This window comes from Ochotona princeps, chromosome 15 (assembly GCF_030435755.1).
Source record: "Ochotona princeps isolate mOchPri1 chromosome 15, mOchPri1.hap1, whole genome shotgun sequence".
In the NCBI taxonomy this organism is placed as follows: Eukaryota; Metazoa; Chordata; class Mammalia; order Lagomorpha; family Ochotonidae; genus Ochotona; species Ochotona princeps.
The window spans coordinates 44,992,797-45,006,910 of record NC_080846.1 but is presented as its reverse complement, the minus strand read 5'-3'; the positions used below and the strand labels follow the sequence as shown (position 1 = coordinate 45,006,910).

At 43.3% G+C, this 14,114-nt stretch overlaps 1 protein-coding gene across 4 annotated transcripts in view; it reads right to left on the bottom strand.

Annotated features, from left to right (window-relative positions):
• METAP2 (methionyl aminopeptidase 2) overlaps positions 1 to 10,549 on the bottom strand; it is a 30,542-nt gene extending 19,993 nt beyond the window's left edge. The window contains exons 1-3 of one of the 4 annotated variants that reach the window (XM_004583112.3): positions 10,244 to 10,549; positions 8,590 to 8,691; positions 3,614 to 3,679 (exon numbers count right to left, since the gene is read on the bottom strand). In XM_004583112.3, coding sequence (XP_004583169.2) covers positions 3,614 to 3,679; positions 8,590 to 8,691; positions 10,244 to 10,394 — 319 coding nt within the window. In that variant the 5' untranslated portion in view covers positions 10,395 to 10,549. Of the gene's footprint in view, positions 1 to 3,613; positions 3,680 to 8,589; positions 8,692 to 9,701; positions 9,834 to 10,243 lie in introns of those variants that run through there. The other 3 variants (XM_036492457.2, XM_058673676.1, XM_058673677.1) reach the window with 3 other exon arrangements.
• Positions 10,550 to 14,114: the final 3,565 nt, after the last annotated feature.

Genomic DNA, 14,114 nt, shown 5'->3' with positions numbered 1-14,114 from the left:
TGGGATGCGTGGAAAGTCGTGAGTGGTATTCCCCTTTGTTTTTCCCCTTCCCCCAGGAACAACAAGAAGAAATAGCAAATCTGGAAGCAATGAATTCACCCAATTTTCCCTAAACCTTAATCCTTCCCACCCTGATCAACCACGTAATCATTACTAAAAAAAAAAAAAAAAATTACAATAAAAACTTAAAAATTAAGAGAAAAGCAACAAAACAAAAAAATAAGCAAATAAAAAAAACAAAAAATGTAAAATTAAATTAAAAAATTAAGTCTTAAAAATCAGGCAAATAAAAATATCACAATTTAGTAATCATTTATCTATGGAATTTCTTGGCTCCTTTAATTCAAACACAGTATTTCTAAAGAGTCAGCTGTTTTTCCACATACATGTTTAATGTGAAAGTTTTCTTGCTCTTCCAGCAAGAAAAACTGCAAACTAGTGTTTTAGGTTCCTAACAGAAAGACAAAAGTGTAAAACCAAGACTTTGGAAACTACCTCATTCGGTCCATCTGGGACTTATCTAACATCCAAGACAGAGTACTAAAGCAATCACTAGCTCTCAAATCAAAATCTATTCATTTTGAGAAGACTTTAACGCTCTTTCTGCATTACTGTTTTCCTATTACTTTATTAGGCCTAGGATCCATTCTCTGATAAACTATGCACTGCTACTAATTCCTCCCTTCCTCTGATGAGAAACCAATTTAACGGAAATGGATCTCAACACTTTGCACCCATATTCATTAACTTTGAAATTTTTCATGTTCCTTTTAATGTGGTACTAGAACTGACTTATACTAACAGGCTGAATAAGCTACAACTAGTAGCAGATCACACTGCTGATTCTAAAATTCCTACAGCTACTCAAGTAACACTCCTTTGTTTTCTGGATTCATACTGCATCAACACCCAAAATTCTCAGGATCTTACTGTGCTATACCAATTTCCCATGCATCTCTGTAATACAGACTTTAGCCCCAACAGCATCCCATATGAGTGCTGCTAGTTTTTGAGCCCTGGCTTCCCCACTTCTGATAGAGCTTTTTGCCAATATTTCTGAGTAACAGAAGAGCCAGGTACTTAGGCCTGAGGCACTCACATGGGAGACACAGATGAAGTTCCAAGCTCCTGGTTTGCACTGGCAAGCCTGGGCTGCTGGGACCATTGGGTAGTGCATTAGCAAACTGCACTCTGCCATATCAAATAAATACATGTTAAAATCAGATTTTGCTAACATGTTAACTTACTGTGCCACCATGCCAGCACATGTAAATACAATATTAAAATCCATCTTTATTTTAATGTCATGATTTGACATTTGAATGTCATGATTTGGAGACAGCTAACCAAAGCTAAAAATTCAGCCTTTGAACCTGACCTTTCCAATGAGCATGTTGACTGTGGGTACATGCAGTGAAGATGTGTATTTCCACATTATGTAGACATATGTTCATCTATTTTATAAACCTTTATTTCAAAATAAATAAATAATTTATGGCTTGAGAGCATTAAAAAAAAGATTTTGCTAATATCAGCTGATTCTGTTATCCAGGTCTTATAAATCCTGACTTTTATCATAATACTATCTGATCTCCCAACTGTGCTATCACCTATAAATTTTTTAAAAGATTTATGTATTTGAAAGAATTACAGAGAGGGGAGGGAGAAGGAAGCAGAGAGATGATCCATCTGCGGGTTCACTTCCCAGGTGGCTGTGAAAGCCAGGTGGGTTAGACCAAAGTTAGGAGCTTCTTCCAAGACTCCCATGTGAGTGGAAGGGGACCAAGTACCTGAGCCATCTGCTGCTGCTTTTCCCACGCCTTTAGCAAGGAGTGGATTCTAAGTGGAGCAGCCAGGACACAAGCCAGCTCCCATGTATGATGCTGGTGTTGTAGGTAGCAGCATTATCTCCTATAACATAAATCTGATAAAGATGCCTCATCTCTTCCACAAATCAAAGACCATTAGAAAAACTACACAATTTCTAATCAAAATAGCCAAGTAAAAGCCTACCCTTTGACACTTCTTATTTGTGACTAGGACAAATGGCTAAATGGTGCCAAATGAAGAATTATACGAAATGCTGGCAATCTTTTTGCAATTACAATGCATTATGTCCAAATCATGAAATAAAACTATGAATGTAATTTCTATCATAGTTATTAACTATGAATTATCAGTTATTTATAATTCTACATTATTTACATCAGTTATTCAGTTATATATAAACATCAGTTATACATAGTTATCAGTTATTTATAACTCTTCTACATTATTTATAGTTATTTATAATTCTTCTACATTACAGAGAAGGAAAATAAGGGCAATAAAACTATCCATGTTTACATTTTTTGTCTTATTCTAGAATGATGTAGGTAGCCCATCAAGATATCAAAAATGTAAATAAAGCACATTCAAAATAAATTAGAATGCAAAAACTGAAACAAGGGAAAGAATAAATACTAAAAAGAACTAAAGCTAAAATAATATAGATTTGGCCCCAAGCCCTCAAGCAGTCATCAATTCAAAAGAGGAAATAAAAAACACTCTAGGTTCCTGAGATAAAACTGATCAACTATTCAGGAAAAGCAGTTAATCTCACTACTAAAATCAGCAAAAAAAAAAAAAAGACTGCCTTTTGAGAAGGTTCAGAAAGAAATATAATGAACAATAAACTCAACAATATCCTAGGAAGTGGCACAGTCAATGCTGACGGCTTTATACTAATCATCTACCAGTAGAAGCCTAACGAGCAGACAAAGCAGCCCCATTACACTTCACTCATCTGCCTCCATCAAGGAGCAAGCTAGAGTACTTGAGAAATAGTTCTCTCTCAAATCATACCATTTCCCATAGCTACACTTTTAATGATTTGTAAATGAAAAGAATAGAACATCATAAACCCTAGAAAATTCCTGTACTCATTAAATTCAAAAGCTCTAATAAGAGTAGGATTTAGCAAGGACAGACAATTGAATACGAAGTTTACGACACCTCCACTGTGGATATATTGGAGGATACTTGACAGAATATTTCAGTATTTTTCTCAGCAGCAAAAAAAGGAAGTCAAGGGCCCGGCGGCGTGGCCTAGCGGCTAAAGTCCTCGCCTTGAAAGCCCCGGGATCCCATATGGGCGCCGGTTCTAATCCCGGCAGCTCCACTTCCCATCCAGCTCCCTGCTTGTGGCCTGGGAAAGCAGTTGAGGACGGCCCAATGCATTGGGACACTGCACCCGCGTGGGGGACCCGGAAGAGGTTCCAGGTTCCCGGCTTCGGATCGGCCCGTTGCTGCTCACTTGGGGAGTGAGTCATCGGACGGAAGATCTTCCTCTCTGTCTATCCTCTGTATATATATCTGGCTGTAATAAAAATGAATAAATCTTTAAAAAAAAAAAAAAAAAAAAAAAAAAGGAAGTCAAGCCTCCAGAATTCTCATAAAATTCTAGTCTGAAAGACTTTAGTGGAAAGCATAACTAGATATTCAACAGTATTTGGTAAGTTAACTATCAGTTTCATACTGTTCAACTTCTGTTGAGCCTATTTCCTGAACACATATTAGTACCTTAAACTATTTCAAATCTACACACCAAAGAACAGTAACTTATAACACTAACATCCTTTCTTCTTCTTCTTCTTTTTCTTCTTCTTTCCAGCTGCTCCATCTCCATCACCATCTCCATCTAGCAAAACACAATTTCAAATACATGCTCATTTAAATATTATAAACAGAGGGACAAACACAAGAAAATAAACACAATGCACTTATGTGTGCAGACACACACAATGCCCTTTATATCACATGGCAAGATTCACCCAATAACCTTATAAAGTAGTTCTGTATATTGTAGCTTTATCAGGTAAGAAAGGCAGCAGATATAGCTGTCTGTCTCTCTCAGATTGGAGCTGTGTACCAGGCTAATCCTCGGCCTGAAGCAGCTGCTAGCGGACTGGGAAAGCGCGGGAGGGAGGTACTCACATGGGAGACCTGAAGGGAACTTTTGGCTCCTGGCTTTGGACCATCCCAACTGACTGGTGAAGCCATTTAGGGAGTGAACCATTGATGGAAGATCTATCTCTGTCTTGCCTTCCCTGATTTTCAACTAAAAAAACCAGTATTTTTTTGGAAAAATAAATCTTAAAAGGGGGGAAGGATCTATAATGCCCCAAAATTGATGGTAATTGAGGGTAACAAGTATTTTAGAAAGTAGCTGGGAAGAATAACTGAACAGGTACTGAGCTGTGTCTGTAGCAGTCTTTCTAGGAAGTCTATGAATATACAATGTGCAAGGTGAGGACTTTAACCACTACGCTATCACGCCGGACCCTCGAAACAAAATTTAAAAATGTGAATTAAAAACTAGCCAAGGCAGGAGAGGGGCACACTGGCGCTGTGGCACTGCAGATAAACCATGGCCTATAGTACCAACGCGAGCACCAATTCATATTTGGTTGCTAACAGAACTCTCTGTAATGTTTTCTCTCAAATAAATATCTATATCTATATCTATATATCAATAGCTTTGCTCTTAGATAAAATAGCTTCCATAAAAAGTGCCATTAAAAAAATTCCCTTGGGCCCAGCACCTGAAGTCCTCACTTGGAACGTGCGGGATCCCTTATTGGCGCCGGTTTTAATCCTGGCAGCCCTGCTTCCCATCCAGCTCCCTGCTTGTGGCCTGGGAAAGCAGTCCAGGATGGCCCAAAGCCTTGGGACCCTGCACCCATGTGGGACACCTGGAGGAAGTTCCTGGCTCCTGGTTTTGGATCGGCGTAGCACCAGCTGTTGCGGTCACTTGGGAAGTGAATCATCAGACGGAGGATCCTCCTCTCTGTGTATCTGACTTTGTAATAAAAAGAAATTATAATAATTTCCTCACCACTCTATCTGCAATATTTGTTTAATTAGTACACAAAATTTCAACTATCAGTTTACGCCAACCCCCATCCATCTGCAGGCTCAGACATCATTTCTTAAACTAACCATAATGACAAGCACGGGGCAGGTCTACTCAATAAACGTCCTTTCAGTTGCTTTTATCTTATTTGTATTCTTTCCCTTATAATGTACTTTTTATTTATTTAAAAGGCAGAGTGACACAGCAGGAATCTTCCACCTGCTGGTTCACTCTCCTAATGTTCTGAACAGCTAGACAAAGACTGCCTACAACTCCATTTGTTTCTCTCACAGGGGTGCACAGTCCTAAGTACTTAGGCCGTGTTCCAGTTTTCAGCAAGCACATTAGTGGGGAGTTGATCAAAAGTAGAGCAACCAGGACTGTGCAGCTTAATCCACTGTGCCACAACATGAGTCTGTTTCTTTCTCTTAAATAAGAAACAGCAGCAGCTCATTAAAGTGGCCAAGAAATGTTATCTAGGGTAAACATTGGCTGAACAGTGTCTGACAAGTTTTGACTGCAAATTCATTTTTTCTTTCAGGTTCAATCACAGGATACAGTGGAAACATGAGTATTACTAAGCTGATCATTACTGGGTTTTAAATAGAAAAACCTAAGCAAAAAAATGGGGAGCAGGTTGTGGGTGACGATATCCCCTCTCAGACTGGTTTGAGCCCTAGCTCCCTGCTAACGCACACCCCGAGAGGCCGCAAGTGAAGAATCTAGCCCCTGGCTCCCTGCACCAACCTGAGAGACCTGGACTGAATTCCAGTCTCTGGCTTTGGCCTGCGTCAGCGATGGCTGTTGTGGGCAATGGGTGTGTGGACTAGTGTATGAGGTCCTTTCTCTGAGATTTTCAAATTAAAAAAATAATAATTTTGGAAAACAAAATTTCTTTCAGTGTCCCTCATGTATCACATAACCTAATTCATACATTCTACCTTACAACTCTAATAACCTTCTTCATTACATTAAATGTTTGAGTTCTTAAGTGGCAGATAATTAGGGTAGACATTCCACATGGACGCCAAGTTATGTTGTGTCCACTTGGAGAATGAACACCAAATGGGAAGATCTCTGCGTCTCCCACCTTGTGTAATTCCGCCTTCCAAATACTCAGACTTTTAAAAGGGAAAGCGTCAGACAATAAAGAATGAGTAAACAAATAGGTTACAGCGGCAGAACAAATATTTCATGATGTTCAACCAATTTTAAACATAAAACTTAAAATCTTTCCAGATAGAGAGGCAATCGATCATCTTTCTGAGACTCAGTTATTGTGAAACGTTCAGTACGAAGTAATTTCTACCACTTGCTGAACTCTTTGTTCTAGATGGCAACAGAGCCAGAATCTGAAGGTTCTCACCCAGTCACGGCATTCCAGGATTGTCCTCGCAGGCAGAGGCTGTTTATGTCTATCCTTTATCTGCTGAACACACTTTTTCTGAGTATGTCCCCCGCTCCTCTACGAAACCTAAATTCACAGTATCTTAAAAATGCTCAAGGACTTCCTCAATGAATCATCTTACAGTTCAGAATATTTTCTCAGCATTATACCTGCTCAAAATGGTCTTTCCCATTTTTTTAAGATTTTTTTTTTATTGGAAAGCTAGATACATACAGAGGAGAGACAGAGAGGAAGATCTTCCATCCAATGATTCACTCCCCAGAATGTCTACAACAACCAGAGCTGCGCTGATCCCAAGCCAGAAGCCAGGGGCTCCTCCAGTTGTCCCACTCAGGTTAACGGTCGCCTAAGACCTTGGGCCATCCTCAACTGCCTTCCCAGGCCACAAGCAGGGAGCTGGATGGGAAGTGGGGCCGCTGAGACACAAGCCAGCGTTCATATGAGATCCCGGCATATGCAGGGTGAGGACTTAAGCCACTAGGCTACTGTGCTGGGCCCTTCCATTTTGTTTTGTTCAGGTCTCTTTCCTTCCAATGAGTACTCCTTGAACATTCAGCATACGACCCTGACTCAGAATCTCAATAAATGTCATAGCAGTACCAGCATAGCTTTCACCAGTTTGTTCTCTCTCTCTACCATATCAAGTTTCCTTTTAGAGAAAACAAAAACAAAATTGCGGGTTACTAACTTCCACCCCTCAAAGACCTCTCATTACCAGGGAAGTAGTACCGCTTGATCCTGATTACTAAAATGAATTAGGCAAACGATTAACTGGAACTGGACAAAACCAAGTATATTCCTAATATTTCAATACACTCTCAATACATTAGATTTTAAATCTGATAAGAAAAAAAGCCACCTTTCAATTGTCCAGAGATTCACAAAATTTTGTAAAGGGGCATGGATACACTTTCAAGATTAGTATTGTGATAGTCTATCTACACAGAGTAGGACTATACCAACCTGGTATTACCTTGAATTTACAACTGAATTTACAAGTGTTTCTCTTTACCACTGCAAAAACATGCTCATAACCTAAAGCACAGGTAGACAGGTTTGCTTCAGGAAGGAGAAAAGCTAATTTCACAATTCTCTTGAATTCGGCACATTTCCTACTAAATGCCAACTGAAGCCTTCCTAAAGGCAAAGAAGATACAGAGAACATCTTCCTAAAGGAAAAACAATTACTCTACAGTGCTTAACACAGCAAGTACAGCCCTGCTGATGACTGCAAGGCATGGCCTGAAGTGACCAGTGCTTGAGGTATAGTAGTTGGTCATAGGAGCTAACAAATCCAAAAAAAAAACAAAAACAAAAAAAGGGAAAGCCCACTTCATTTGCCCTTCTGCCAAACAGGCTAAACATCAGCTCTTTCACTTGACCTTAGTTCATTTACTTGATCCTTCATTTCTAAGGTTTCAATTTTCACATAGCCTGATTTTAATTGATTCAGAGACAGGAAGGGATGAACAGAACTCCCTGGGCTAGTTCACTCCACAAATGCTGACCACGACCAGCCTAGGCCAGGGCAGGCCCAAGATAGGAGCTAGGAATTTAATCCATCATCTCCCATGTGGGCAGCAGCAACCCACTTACTTCAGCCATCATGCTTTCCTCAGCAACTGCACTAGCAGGAAGCTGGACTCAAGAGCTGCAGCCAGGTATCAAAACCACATACTCTAAGAGGAACACAGACATCTCAGCCACAACTGTCCCAAACCAGGGAAATCAGTTAGAGTTCAGAAGCACTCCAACATGATCCTCTGAGAATGAAGTTAGCTTTGGTACAAACAGTAAAAAGAACAGACTAGAGATCTTGCACTAGGTTTGAAATGTTGGCTCTATTTTATATACGACACCTGTGTTATCCTGGGTAAATCATGTAACCACACTCTCCCTACACAAAATGAGAACAGCATCTGCTTTGCTGTGGTTTTGTAAGGTTGTAATGGGAAAATATGTCAAAATATCCTTAGATAATGCTCAAAACACAGCAGTTGGATTCTGTTAGCTAGATACCTCTTCTCTCAGTTTTATGTTATTAATACCCACCAACTGGACTTCTACCAAGTTAATTCTTAAAAGCTGAAATTGGTGCGATTTTGAGCAGCATTCAATAGACTGATTTTTTAAAGAGTTGCTAATGCTTTTTATACCTTTTCCTTCTTATTAATGACATAATTGAGGCTGTAACAAGTAAAAGATCAGAGAACAATGACTTGTCTGGACAAATAAAATCAGTTTTGTTGCCTATCCTTTCTAATCAGAAATCACAGTAACCATTTACCTTCGTCATCATCATCTCTTTCCTTTTCTTCCAGAGCTTGTCTTTCCAACTGTGTTGCTACCTCATCCACTGTGGCTTCTTTATCAGGTTCCTGTTGCCCTGCTGATGAAATAACATAAATCAAATACAATGAAGACAAGACCCCACCAGAGCACGTTCAAAGGACCCTGGTGAACTCACAAATTCTTTCCTGGTAAGTGTTCAGGGAAACTAAAACAAACCTCATGAGTCTAACAACTTCTTACATGACAGACAAAAAAAAATTTCAAAACCTATTGTCCACTCACCAATCCACCCACTCAACATAATATCCTTTAGCTAGAATTAGCAAAAAGTGAGTTAGTCCCTATGTGTAAGTAGTGTACCTTTTAAAGGTACTCAAGGCTTAGAGTGTAACGAAAAATGCTGAAATATTTTTAAGATAAGCAACAAATGCAGAAGGGCTTCCGAAAAGAACAGGACTCACAAGGAAAAACCACCCCAGGGGCTTTGTGAAGACAGAAACTATCTCCAGGATGGCGCTGGGCAAAGCCAGTCCATTACTAAAAACCAAAGATGCCTGAATACTTCAACACGAGACCAACTTCCTGTCCTGGAAGTGACTACAATCTAGCTAAACATGCATTCAAAGAAAGGGTAATACAAGAAAGACAGAATGAACTGACGTACCGGCTACTTGACAGGATTCATGTGTGGAGATGTAACTGTTAAAACTACTAGGAGCAGTGTGCCAGACACTTAAACCACAGAGCTGCCCAACGCCAGCCTCTATGTCCTGGGATTCAATTTTGTTCTCGAAGAAGCCAGCAACGCAAACTCGGCCTCCTTTCACTTCCATTTTCACTCCCACATTTCACCTACATTTTCACTCTCACACCTCATCAAAATTTCACATCAAATCCATGTTAACTACTCTGGCTCCACCGTTTTCTTTCTACTCTGGTTGATGTTAACTAGAAAACAGCCAAAGAGAACTTTTTGTCCCCGACAACGAGGAGGTTTCAGCAACAAAAAAATAACCCTGGCTTCTTCAAATAAAAGCCCTTCGGTTCCCACCCAGTTCACGACAACGCACCAGCCAAGTGTAAGACAAGCTGCTTTCCTCGCCTTACCGGGGGATTTAACAGGCTTGCACGGCCCGACAAGTTCCATTCCGGGACACAGATATGTTTGCACTCCGCCACTGTCTTCGCCATTCAGGCCTGCAAGCCCGCAAAGCTTCACGACGCGGCGGGACCCGACACGATCACCGGCCCACCCCTAACCACCAAGCCCTTGCAAAGATCCCCGACTCAGGGCAGACGCGCACACAGCCGGCGCAAAGGCCAGGTCCAGCAGCACACGTGTCCACCCCACCGCGGACCCGGCCCCGCTCCAGCCCTCGGGGCTGCCCCGACGCGCTGTCCGGAGCTCGGGCCCGGCTACCGCCGGCTCCCCGACGCCAAGCCCGGGCTCCTTCCCTCCGACGCGACCGCCCCCACACTGCTGGGAAACCGCCTTTCCCAGGGACTGGGACTCCGTCGTCCGGCCTGGCCACCCTCCGAAGCCACGGGGCCCTCCTGCCACCCGGCCAAGGCCGGAGCCAAGTCGTTCAGCCATTCCCGGCGGGCACTGGGGGCGGAGAAAACAAAACCCTAAGCCTCCCCAGTTTTACCTGAGTCGGTCCCTTTACTCTTCTTCTTCTTCCGTCTCTTCTTCTTGGCTGCTTCCTCAGCCGTGGAGGCAGCTCCGTCCTCCCGCTCGTCTAGACCCAGGTCGCCATTCAGGTGGCTGCCAGAGGCCGCTGCCTCCTCCACACCCGCCATGTTGCCCGAGAGAGCGCGAGGGAGGGAGACAGCGGCGAGGGCCGCGCGCCTTCTCCCACCTCCACCGGCCACGCCGGAAGCTGCTCTCAATGGTAGGGCGCGGGGAATGCTGGGACGGCGGAGGACCGGCTGGCCCGGTGTCCGGCGGGCTGGCTCGGTCGGCCTGGGAGCGCCAGGGGTTCCAGGGCGGGGCTGGAAATATGCGTTCAGAGGCGGGGTTATGGCGACGCCGGCAACTTTTGACATCCCCAAAGCCCCAGGACTTGTGTCCAGATTCTTCGCTTCCTGGCACTCCCTGCTTCTGGAGCGGAGGGTGGCCCAGGTACCTGCGGCCCTGGACTCACGTGGGAGACCCCAGTGAGGCTCCCGGCGACTTCCTTTCTCTCTTTCTTTCAAGATAAACAAATCTTTAAGAATAAAAAAAAGCGTGTTCACTTTCATACATTCAAGCTTTTTGTGACTAGAAAGGACTGGATAGTCGCAGTCACAGCTCACCTGGACGCTTAAGGAGTTCGTTCTAGAAGCTGGAACGGCCAAACCACAGACGGTTCGAGGTGGAATATCGTCAGGAGCCTCTCACTGTCGGATTCGTGGCAGGAAATACAAAGTCTCATACATAGGGGCAAGCATTTTCATCCATCACTACCAAAAACTCACACTCCAACTTCTGTTTTTAGTTGCCTTTCTTTTGGACTGAGACATTTCAGCAGAATACTCATTTTAGCCTATTACTAGCCTCACGTGCAAAGTGTGGTTTGATGTCGCATACCTTGGCTTCATGTGTTCAAAAGGTTTCTGTCTTATGGTAGAAGAGTCAAGTGTTTCCATTAGTTTTGTTAGTTTGGGGTTTTAATGATTTTGTGATTTTTTTTTTAATTCTGTTCATTGTTTATGCTGATTTCCTTTAAAATAGGCAGACAGACAGGGTCCAGGGGGGAAGCGAAATTTCTACCTACTGGTTCGCTCCTCCAGCCAAGGCTGGGTTAGGCTAAAGCTGGAAGCCAGCCAGGAACTCAGTGTGTGTCTCCCAAGTGGGTGTCAATAATCCCAATTGTGACTTCGCCTGCTGCCTCCCAGCGCAGGCATTGGCAGAAGCTAGCATCAACATCAGGATGAGGACGTACCCAGGCTTTCTGGTCCAGCATGAAGGCTGACCAAGGCATGTGGCAACCAGTGCCTTGGACACACACCTCTTCACTGATTTAGTATATCTCTATTTCGAGTTTAAGTTACTTTCTCTGATTGATAGCTAGTGATATAAAGGTTGAAAATGGAACGTAGTGTCAAAAAAGCAGGATACTATTACCCACTTCCCTATACCCCCCGAACCTTTTCTTTTTTTTTTTACCGTAATTAACTATGTAAAGATTGTCAACAAAAATACAATAAAAAAATGCCAAAAAAAAAAAGGATGCTACCATTTAAACAAACTTCTTCAAAAAAAAGATTTATTTTTATTTGAAAGGCAGAGTTAGAAAGAGAGAGCTTCCATCTGATGGTTCACTCCCCAAGTCGCTACAGCGGACAGAGCTGTCAGTGGAATGCTGGGAGCTTCTTCCAGTTCTCCCACTTGGGTGCAGGGGCCCAAGGACTTGGGTCATCCTCCACTGTTTTCTCAGACCATAAGCAAGGAGCTGGATTGGAAGTGAGCAGCTAGGGCTTGAACCATCACCCATATGGGATGCTGGCATCAAAGATATAAGCTTCGGCCTAGCATGGTAGCTTAGCAGCTAAAATCCTCAACTTCAATGCACCAGGATTCCACTTGGGGACCGGTTCTAATCCCAGCAGCCCCGCTTCCCATCCAGCTCCCTGCTTGTGACCTGGAAAAGCAGTCAAGGACAACCCAAAGCCTTGGGATCCTGCCGCCGTGTGGGAGACATGAGAAAAGCTCCTGGCTTCCGATCAGCTGAGCTCTGGCCATTGCTGTCACTTGTGGAGTGAATCATCGGATGGAAACTCTTCCTGTCTGTCTCTCCTTCTCTCTAGGTATCTGACTTTCCAATTAAAAAAAAAATCTTTTTTTAAAAAAGAAGCTTAGCCTACTACACCACAGTACTGTCCCCCACCCTTTATTTTACTTTATGTGAAAGGCAGCGTTAGAAAGAAAGATCTTCCATCTGCTGGTTCACTCCCCAAATTGCTACAACAGCCAGGGCTGGGCCAGACCAAAGCCAGGAGCCAGGAGACTCATCTGGGTTTCTTACATGAGGCAGTTCAATTGGAAGTGAAACAGCTGGGACTTGAACCAACACCTTTATGGGATGTCAACACCACAGGCTGAAGCTAAACCTATTATGCCACAGTACCAGCCTCTATACAAAATTCTTAAATTTGTCCAGCCTGACCTGGCCTTTGCCTGCTTCTCCAAATACTCCAACTCTTTCTAGGTTCTAGCTTTTAAAACTTTCTGAGACAGTGGAGCCTTTCATTCATACTCTTTCTTCCATCTGGGCTGTTTATTTTTGTAACCAGCCTAGTTTGTATCTGGACTGAGCAATATAGAAATGCGAAACCGGGGAGGGTCCTTGTCATCAGGGAGCCAGCTGACAGAAATAGACATGGAATAACGATGTTAATGATACATTCACAAGCAGCGCTTTGAGAGTAGGTTACCAGGAAATTCACTGAGGTGGGATGGCCTAGAAAAACTTCCCTGATGAAGTAGCAATGAAATCACCAGTGGGTGGTTCTTAGGGCTGCAGCAGGAAAAAAGGAAAGGAATGAGAGTGTCACTGTTTTTGAAAGGAGGAAAAGAGAACACGCTCAAGAGACCTAGAGTGTGGTGTGAGAGGGGAAAGCTAGCTGCAACGCTGTGTGTCCTCCCAGTTCACTTCCTCTTCTCTGCGCCTTGGGTCCTTGTATGTAAAGCAGGAAGGAAGATAACACATTTTGGAACTGAAAAAAAAGATGGTCAGAATGACTAGAATACAAAGAGGTGGAGGCAAGAGTACTCGTTGATACAGAAGGTGCTTTTGCAGGGATAGGGCTGAGGGGAGTGCGCCGACAGCCTTCTGCATCCTAAGTGCTCTGTCATTTGCCCTAAGAGCTATGGAAACGCTCAATGTGCCTTTCACCAGCGAGTGGACAAGTGACCTGAAGAGATTTACAGTTAGCATCACCAGATGTTAAAAGATCATGAGAGTGTCCCAAATAAACAGAGAAACAAGTAATCCAGGCAAGAGAGGAATGCAGCTCTGGCTAGAGCAATAATCAATCTGATGGCAAGCAAAGAAATTGAAGAGATTTGGGAGAGAAGCAGGCAGGGCTTAGGAAGCAACTATACAAGGTGGATGAAGGAGGTGGTCTGTGCCCACAGAGCTGGGAGGATGGTTCTGTAAAGGACAGAACTAGGAAGCTGGCCTCCAATGGGAAAGGGATGCCCGTGAGTTAACTGTAGCCCTGCTGAGTTGCAGGGGCCTTGAACACTCAAGTAGAGATACGCAGGTATCAGGTAACAGTCAAGTGCATCCTGATCAAGGTGCCACCTCGGTTGGCGTCTGGTGTGGCCTCTCTCCTGGCTTTCTTGTGTGTAGTATAAATGGCACTTATTAAAAAGGACGTCATTCCTTGGGCCCAGCATGGTAGCCTAGTGGCTAGATTCCTCGCTTTGCATGCCCGGGATCCCATATGGGCACGGGTTCTAGTTCCGGCAGCCCTGTTTCCCATCCAGCTCCCTACTTGTGGCCTGGTAAATTAGTGGAGGACAGCCCAAAGCCT